At 35.8% G+C, this 8,845-nt stretch overlaps 1 protein-coding gene across 1 annotated transcript; it reads right to left on the reverse strand.

Moving 5' to 3' along the window:
• Window positions 1-310: 310 nt before the first annotated feature.
• On the reverse strand, window positions 311-5,843 carry LOC102792972 (uncharacterized). The gene is made up of 8 exons (XM_035907717.2): window positions 5,671-5,843; window positions 5,518-5,574; window positions 3,497-3,814; window positions 3,031-3,354; window positions 2,558-2,635; window positions 2,321-2,416; window positions 1,940-1,995; window positions 311-1,594 (listed from the first exon to the last, which is right to left on the reverse strand). Exons 1-8 carry the CDS (start codon window positions 5,705-5,707, stop codon window positions 1,178-1,180), a joined length of 1,383 nt encoding a protein of 460 aa, XP_035763610.2. The 5' UTR covers window positions 5,708-5,843; the 3' UTR covers window positions 311-1,177.
• Between the last annotated feature and the right edge of the window lie 3,002 nt (window positions 5,844-8,845).

Raw genomic sequence — 8,845 nt, forward strand, 5'->3', positions numbered from 1 at the left:
TTCAAGTTAAATTCCTAAACAGTATTTTTCTTTGTTTTGTGTGTAATGTTTTTTCTTTATTTAATTTTTTTACAAGGTTGACTGTACTTTTTGTCTCTTTAATGAAATTATTTTAGGAGCATCTGCAGTGAGGCTCATAACTTTCTTATGTAAACAATAAATTTACTTACATCTCCAGAAGGAATAAAAATTTTATTTACAACATCCCTTTTCTTTATATTTCGTTATTTCAAAGAATCTTACACAAACTACTTTGTTTTATGAAGCACTTTCTCTACTGTATTTACCACATTAATTTCCTTTTGCCACTGTTTGTTTTGAGCACAAACTCAGTCTTTACTTTTCAGCGAATACAAAAGAATAAAACAAAACACTTACTTACTATGACAGACTGTTACAGAGAGGTATTTACAGGCAATGTGATAGTGAATTATGATATGGTTCATACAATGAAGCACACGATAACAAATACAGTTATCTATTTATAAGCAGCTGATCACCAAAGAGTCCACAAGAGGGAGTTGCAGAGCAAAATAAGATACACTGAAATGCTCGGCGGTCAAACGTAAAACAGGAAATCATAACTGCATGCTTGAATTATAAAAACGAATCGGATAAAAATCATAACAGGAAACAAGGAAAAGCTCATAGTACTTTAAATATTAATTTATCTTAAAGAAATGGAAACTAAACATGTTTTACTCCATGTCAAATTGTGTGTGGTTTATTCATCAGCTGCACCTTCAGGTAGTGCCAACCTCTGAACTGTATTAAACTGTTTTATTAACTACTACTGAAAAAGAAACAAACCGGGAACTATTTCTTAGGAATATTCATTTTCTTAATCAGTGATCAGATATTTAAGTGACGATACACTTTCTAAATATTGTAAACTACTCTTTGACCAATTACTTGTTTAAAAAACCCAATAATTTATGTTCTCATTTTTGTGACACTGAAGCATCGACCATAGCAAATCAAATTTTTACTAAAAATCACTAACTGAAATCAGACGTGTATGCGACCTAAATATTTGTAATTGTAATAACTGTAATATTCAAACCGCATTTCTATAAGTAGTAACACCTGAAGTGCCTTAACCTTTTTCCTATTATTTTAAGATTACAGATAGTATCTATGCATCGAGAATATTCAGCTCCTTCACAGCATTACTATATTATTGTCTTATAACAGTTGAATAGAGAGTTGTCTCAGGTTCTTGATTACGGGTAGCACTATGTCCCCTGCCAGCGGAGCTGTTTTTCTTATTGTCAGGAAGTGTTTTTCTATCAGTGTGGAAACCCACAGTGGTATACTGAAGTATGTCTGCAGAAGGATTGATGACGTCTTGTCCCATGGGAGTAGAGCCATTTTCACTAGTGACAGGAAGCATTCTTTCATCTTTTTGGAAATCCACAGTGGCATAGTGGACTATGTCTGCAGGAAGATTGACATTGGTATCCTTCTGAAAGTTAAGATTAGCAAGGTAGACCAGGTCTGGAGGAGGGCTGGTAACAGCACAAACAGAGGGCAGTGAGCTCTCTTGCTGTCTCCGTATGTTAATCTCTTCATATTGATGATCTCCAGTATTTCCCTGGGGGAGCAATGAAGAGCAATGGTGGGACAGATGCAAAACTGTGCCCTCAATCAAACTAAACAGCCCCCCACCCCCCAGTGAGCACATCACATTGTCAAAATGCTTTCCCTAGCCGCTTACCCTAACCATCATAAACGAATGACTAATCCTAACCCTCAGCCTAACCCTAACCATAACCATAACCGTAACTCGAACACTGAAACCACATTGTGAGCCTCAAAAATGTCTTCAAACTCATGGGGGTCGGCATTTTATCCCCAGATGTGACTGTTATTCCCCACATGCTAATTTTCTGTCCTCACAAAGATGTCTAAACATGTACTAACAAACAAACACACACACCTCTGTGTTACGTCCAGACTTTGTCCTCAGCTCTGATGACCCCTCAGCAGCAGTTTCTAAAATGAGAAGAATTTGAACATAAACAACAAGAGGTTTTTTTCTGTGTTTGTTCTCACTGATGTTTGCTCTGTTCTATCTATCTATCTATCTATCTATCTATCTATCTATCTATCTATCTATCTATCTATCTATCTATCTATCTATCAATTTTAAGATTTAAATTTAAATGCATTAAATATTTTTGCTTTTGCAGTTAAGGTCAGAAAAACCTTTCATTGGCTTGGGAGTGTTTTACACAAATCTTGATCTGATAAAATAAACAATTATATGTATTTTTTTTAAATATTGTATTAATTTATTTGTATTTATGTATTTTCCTACCTGACATCCTGAGGACTTTACATCTGTATAGTATTAGCACAACCACAGCAATCAGCACTAATGATCCCACACCCACTCCAATACCAATAGGCAGGCCTGCAAAAAGAAGACAGCCATAGAGATATAGCTTAGAAGTTTATAGAATAGAGACTGTGGCTTAGTGTGTTTCTGCAGTAGACATTTGTGTGTATTTGTATACTGAGATATTAACTGCAACTGCTTGGCAGAGACACATACCTAACTGCTTGTCTTTGATTTCGCCATCTCTCTTCAAACGTAAACGAACTGATTTTTTGGTTTGAGTGTGTCTTTCAGCTGTGTGAGAAAAAATAAAGAAAGAAGGTTATACAATTTTTGTTGATGTTGTTAATACTCAGAAAATAATCATTACACAGTACCAAATAGTGGGTGTTTTTCTATTACTTAATTAATTTGATGTAGTATGAATGTAGGAAACGCTTTAAAATGTATGAAAATACATTTAACAGTCTAAAGTTTATTCCCTTTTCCAAAGCCATCCAGTGGGCCGGGCTGGAGTCAGCTTAGCCAATTCGGACCCCTGAGCCTTATCTTTGACACCCCTGCTATACATTTTTTTTAATATTTCCTATAAAGTAACTCAAGAATTTTTGGCTTCAGTGGTAAAATATGTTTATTGATTGTCAACATATATATACATATATATATATATATATAAATTGGGTACTTACTGATAGAAAGGTATATTTTGGTGTATTCAGCATTTGTCATTGTTTTACCAGATCCGCACCAATACGTTCCAGAGTCGGTTCTCCTCAGGTCACTGATGTAGACATAGAAGTAGTTCCTTCTTTTATTATCCTTTATGCGAAATCTGTCTTTAACTACAACTCTGTCTTCTTCTGTTGTCCGTATTAACTCGTCACAGTTCAAGGGATTCTGTCCTTTGCACAGGTATTTTTCAGTGTCCTCTTCACTCTTAGAATAGTTACATGTAATTGTTGCAGTCTCTGAAGTAACACCAACCATTTCATGTGGTTTAATATCGTCCCAGTCTTAAAAAAGGAAATGCACGTCAGCGCAGCTATTTTCTTTACAAACTGCAACTTATATATATTATGTATATTACATATATAAATGTGTTTTTATTTACTAAAATTATTATTACGTTAAATCAAAAATCAGATCAATACTCACTCAGAATATAGAGGTGGATCTCAGTTAAACAAGAAGTGGATGTATCAGATTTTATACTACACTGGTATTTTCCAGCATCTTGTTGGGTCAGTGCAGAAATGATCACAGTGTAGACTCTTTGCTGTTTATCATCTCTGAGAGAAAATCTGTCTAGTCTGGTGTAATTTGAGTCATAAGATGATATCAGATTATTGCAATAAGAGCTTGCATTTTCTCTACAAAAGGATTTGATTCCACTTTCTTTTACTCTTGTATAGTTGCAGTTGATGGTAGCCGAGGCGCCAAGAAATGTGGTCTGGTTCACTGGTTTGTTGTAGCCTGTCAGAGAGTTGAAGCGTATGAAGCAAAGGTTAATTTCTCAATCAAAGTCAGCAGATGTGTGTATAGTGCATTCAATGCAACACTTAAAATTACTAATCTGTTTTATTAGTAGAGTGTAGATGCTGTTTGACATTTTTTTAGGCAGCAAGAAGACAACCTGTATTATTAATACATTAATATAGAGCAAAAAGTATCACTCGTGCTGTGATAAGTTCATTTTAGCACCTATGCAGGTGTATTAGGGCTGCCACGGTTAGTTCACTAGTCACGATTACGTCAACTATCAAAATCGTCGATGACTAATTTAATAGTCAACGCTCATTTGAAGCTTTGTAAGATCCTGGAAGACGCAGGAATGAGCAGTAGGATTTAATAGTGTAATAACGGACTGAAACAGAAGATGGCAGGAATGCTGCTGTTAAACGCCAACGAAGAAAAAGTAGTATGAGTTATTTTTGTGCCTGAGCGCCCTTAGAAATTTTTTTTGCAAGCGAAATGTTGCATCTTGAGGAGAAAATAATTTTGAGTGAAGAAAATTTTAATTTGAGCAAACATTGCTGTGTGCAAGAAATGTATTTCAGTGTTTGCTCTTATCCATATACACACACAATAACAGCCCCTCTCGCTCAGCTGTTGGCATTTGCTCTTGCTCAGTTCTCTGCTCTGTGTGCTGACATCTGCGGACCTGCTCTCTATGGTAAGCCATCAGGGCCAAAAATCACCACTTTTCTAACCCGTCTCTCAGTGTGTCTTTCGCACTCACAACATCTCTGCTCCGTGTGCGCTCAACTCTGTACAGCACAGGTGTCGAACTCCAGGCATCAAGGGCCGGTGTCCTGCAGGTTTTAGATGTGTCCTTGATCCAACACAGCTGATTTAAATGGCTAAATGACCTCATCAACATGTCTTGAAGTTCTCCAGAAGCCTGGTAATGAACTAATCATTTCATTCAGGTGTGTTGACCCACGGTGATATCTAAAACCTGCAGGACACCGGCCCTCGAGGCCTGGAGTTCGACACCCCTGCTGTACAGCATTATAAGTGTGCCATAAAACCAACCAATCACAGACTTGAATGCAAAAATTCTGATTGGCTGTTACGGTCTCCAAGCAGCTCGCTAGCTACTGCATTCCAGAAACAGGGTCCAAAATGTAGCTAAATCTATTTTCGATTAGTATGTTTAATTATTTTATTTTAAAATATCTATATATTTTTAAGGTCATTGTTGGTTTAAATCTAGTTTAAACCAAACCACTCCACTGGATTTACTTGTGACTATAGATGTCTGTTAAATCTATGTACAACATTTTCATCAGAACTGAAGACTAAAGGTATAAAAACAGCAATAAAATAAAAAAGAAAGTACTCACTGCACAGTAATGAGTATCATTCGCGCTGTTTGTTAAAATAAGCTAATTTTAGCTGCTATACAGCGTTATGATTTAACCAATGGCTATCTTTCATGTTTTAAGAGTTAATCACAGCAACGTTTGTAACTATAGCTGTTTGATAAATGTTGTAAAGACATTTTTCTCACAACTGAACAGTAGAGGTATAAAAACAACAATAAAATCAAAACAGGTGTAACTACCTAATTACCTGAAATTTGTATTCAAGTATAGCAGTAAATAACTCAAATTACTAGCGTGCCTCCGTGCAGAAGTATTTTGTATGTTGGTTTACATCTTTGTTGTACTTACAGTTAATGTTGACACGTCTGTCCTTGTTTCCCATTACAGACAAAAAGCTCACAGCAGCTGTTATAGAAAATTAAATGAATAAAACTATAATTTAATCATAACACTTAAAATGAGTTTCAGCCCCAAGAAAATCAAATAGAAGAATAATCTTACCTGTTATTAAGCGGATGATTTGTAATGATGCTGCCATTGTTTTGGTCAGAAACTTTTTATAGTTTTCCACAGTTTTAAGCTAAAATTATAAGATCCAAAAGAAAAAAAAGAAAGCTAAATAAGCTACATGCTCCTATGATCAGTCATGACACCTGTACTCTGCTCTCATCAAATTGTGATATTCTCACTTGCTTGTGATGTCTCTGCACAAAAGAGAGAGTGCCAGCTTTGTTTTTCCACCACAGAAGTTGGAATATTTGCATGATGAAGAAACAGGATTTGAATCTCTTTATGCAGAGTGATAGAAACAGAGATAGAAAAGGAGAAGTAAAAGAAACAGATGGGGAGCGAGAGTGTTGACTCATAGTAGCTAATCATCAGCTGCATGTTATCACGTCTTTCGTTGCTTCGAGCAAAATATTCATCATAAAACAATGTCCACAATGTCTCTCTTATCTTTGGATCAAAATAATTATAATACCAGATATTAGTTAGCACCCATTGCATGAAAAAGTATTAATGTAGTCTATCCAGAGGCATGGAATTATGAAAATGTAGTAGAGTTTTGTTATTATTTACATATTGTTTTATATGTTTACCATATATGTCACACAAGATCAGCTAGACGGACAAAACAAAAAGTCAAAACCCCTCAAATTCAGTATAAATGTAACTTAAAATGCATCATATTGTATTAACTTATTAATGCTCCCAAAATTATTGTGGATTGTGTCTCAAAATCAAGCACTTTGATTCCAAAATAGTAGAGGCTGTCTTTGTCATGGTCCCTCTGTCATCGTCTAACTCACTGTTTTCTGTCTGTCTTATCCCACTCGTGCTTTCTGCCTCTCCTCTCTACTGTCCTTGTTTGTGTGTCTACGTGTGTGCTGTGGTGTTCTGGATTTTATGCAGTGGCCTTACTTAAGGGAATGGCTGCGCTTAAGTCTTTGCTGAATTGTTTTGCTACTATGTCAGTGTAAATCCCAGCTCTGGTACTAGTTGGTTTGCTACTTTTATTTTGTAAAGAAACTTACCTGTGTCCTCTTGTATACAGTAAACCTGCAGAGTTACCTGTTAGAGACCAGTGGTGTACAAACTGTGGAAAGCTGACTTGGAGAGAATCCTTGGGATTTGGGAATCAGGACTATCATTGTTATGGGATTCATGTTTGGGATTGTTATTGCACATCCTCTACTTTGTAAATAAATTCACTGGTCTTTTAAGAGTCCTGCATTAGAGACCTGCTCTACCTGGTGGCAAATGTGACACTTTGATTTGCACAACTAACAAATTATACAAAATAGATTAGCCTACCCAACAATCAGGCTTTCCTCTAAGGCTCCACTAATTTATTCTGTCTAGGTGAATGCTGCACACTGAGCCATGTCTTTTCCCTAAAGAAGCAAAATTGGGCTATAAAAAAAGATAAAGAAAGAAGAACGAGAGAAAGCAACCAAAGGGAAATTAGCTGTTAACATAGGAAGGTGAGCAACTAACAGGTTACGGATGTTTTACTTAATAAAATACAGTGAGTGAATCTCAGATTTGGCACAATTTAATTGATGGGGATGTAGGTGAGGAGAGAGAGAGGCAAATAAAGGTTGTGTTGAGAAAAATGAGAAGGCAGAATATGTTAGACAACTCAGATCTTAACTTTAAAGATTTTCATGACATGGTAATATGTAAATTATAGTTAAGAAATACTACTACTACTGATAATTATTATAATAATAATACGAATAATAAGAAAATAACTGTAGACTGTAGTATGCTCAGAAATGAAAGTTAGAATATGATGAGATTTTAAAAATGTGTAGACTTATAGATTTTTTTTATTACATTTGGCATGTGACCAGTTCATTACTGGCAACCCCAATGACCACTACAGAGTGGCCAATACAGTTATTGACTCAATTATTAATCATTAAAAAACATAAAAAAAATGCACATGAAATATGGATTGTAAAAGTAAGGGGAGGCACAGAGACTGCTTATGTATAGGGCAAAGAGTTTTGTGCTGTACCTCTGGTTGTGTATTCAGAGTTACAGTAAAACTATGCCTCATTTTACATGGTAGCTTGACAATACCTAGTTACAAATTTTGGGTCTAATACTATTGTGTGTTTATTACAGGTAATAACACACAAGACTTCACTATTGTATTTATTTTTGGCTGCTGGCTTGACTGCATAGTTGCATGTTACGCCATTCACTTATATGCAAATAATGCAGTGTGCGTCTGTATATATATATATATATATATATATATATGTTTCTAATAAAAATAAATTAATAATTGTTTAATTGTTTTTGTGCATTAGTAGCTTTTTCAATCTTTATTTATCTTACAGCTTCAGTATCATCTTTGCATCAGCTGTGTGCATTTACAGTTTTCATTCCCTTTATCAGGTTTTAGTTCTACAGTTAAGTGGCCTCCAGTTAAGGGTGTGGTGGGTGTTCAGGGAGTTCACTCATTTTTTACGGTGATATGGTTTATTGGCATAGTTTATCAGCGCTGTTAAACAGTGATGGGAATAACGGCGTTACAAGTAATGGCGTTACTAACAGCGTTACTTTTTTCAGTAACGAGTAATCGAACGAATTACTATTCCTATCGTTACAACGCCGTTACAGTTACTAACAAGAAAATGCGGTCCCTTACTATTTTTCAACAAACAGACTGTTGAAGCTGTGTTCAGCTTATCGCATCTTATATCAGTTGCACGGAAGTAGCTGACTACGTAAGTATCAAACAAGCCTTCACTAAAGTATTTGACCAAATTATATGCTAAATTGAAATCCATTCAACATTTCTCCATCTATTTTAGATGTATGAATAATATTTATGCATGGAAAACACATCCCAGCTTGATGATGTTGTTGTTGTTAACCCTCTTTTGTGACAGTTGCATAGAGAGTTGGCTCTGCTGCTGGAGGATTGGTGGCACCACCCTGCACAGGAGAGGAGCCATTTCTATTACTGTCAGGGAGTCTGTTTGCATCCTTCTAAAATTCAACAGTGGCACAAGGACCAGGTCATGGACATTAATCTCTTCATAATGATGACCTCCAATATTTCACTGGCAAGAAAAATGGAGGTGGTGTTATAAAAGTAACTGTTTTGCTCATATGCAAACAAAACACAGGCTACTGTCGTGCAGCTTTTAGATGCATC

Source organism: Neolamprologus brichardi, chromosome 6 (assembly GCF_056152115.1).
Source record: "Neolamprologus brichardi isolate AB-2024 chromosome 6, ASM5615211v1, whole genome shotgun sequence".
In the NCBI taxonomy this organism is placed as follows: domain Eukaryota; kingdom Metazoa; phylum Chordata; class Actinopteri; order Cichliformes; family Cichlidae; genus Neolamprologus; species Neolamprologus brichardi.

Coding starts and splice junctions, on each gene's coding strand:
- LOC102792972 (XM_035907717.2), bottom strand. CDS start 5,707: ATGGCAGCATCATTACAAATCATCCGCTTAATAACAG. Junction 3,815..5,517: donor CAGACGTGTCAACATTAACT/GTAAGTACAACA, acceptor ACTCTCTGACAG/GCTACAACAAACCAGTGAAC. Junction 1,595..1,939: donor AGTCTGGACGTAACACAGAG/GTGTGTGTGTTT, acceptor TTGCTCCCCCAG/GGAAATACTGGAGATCATCA.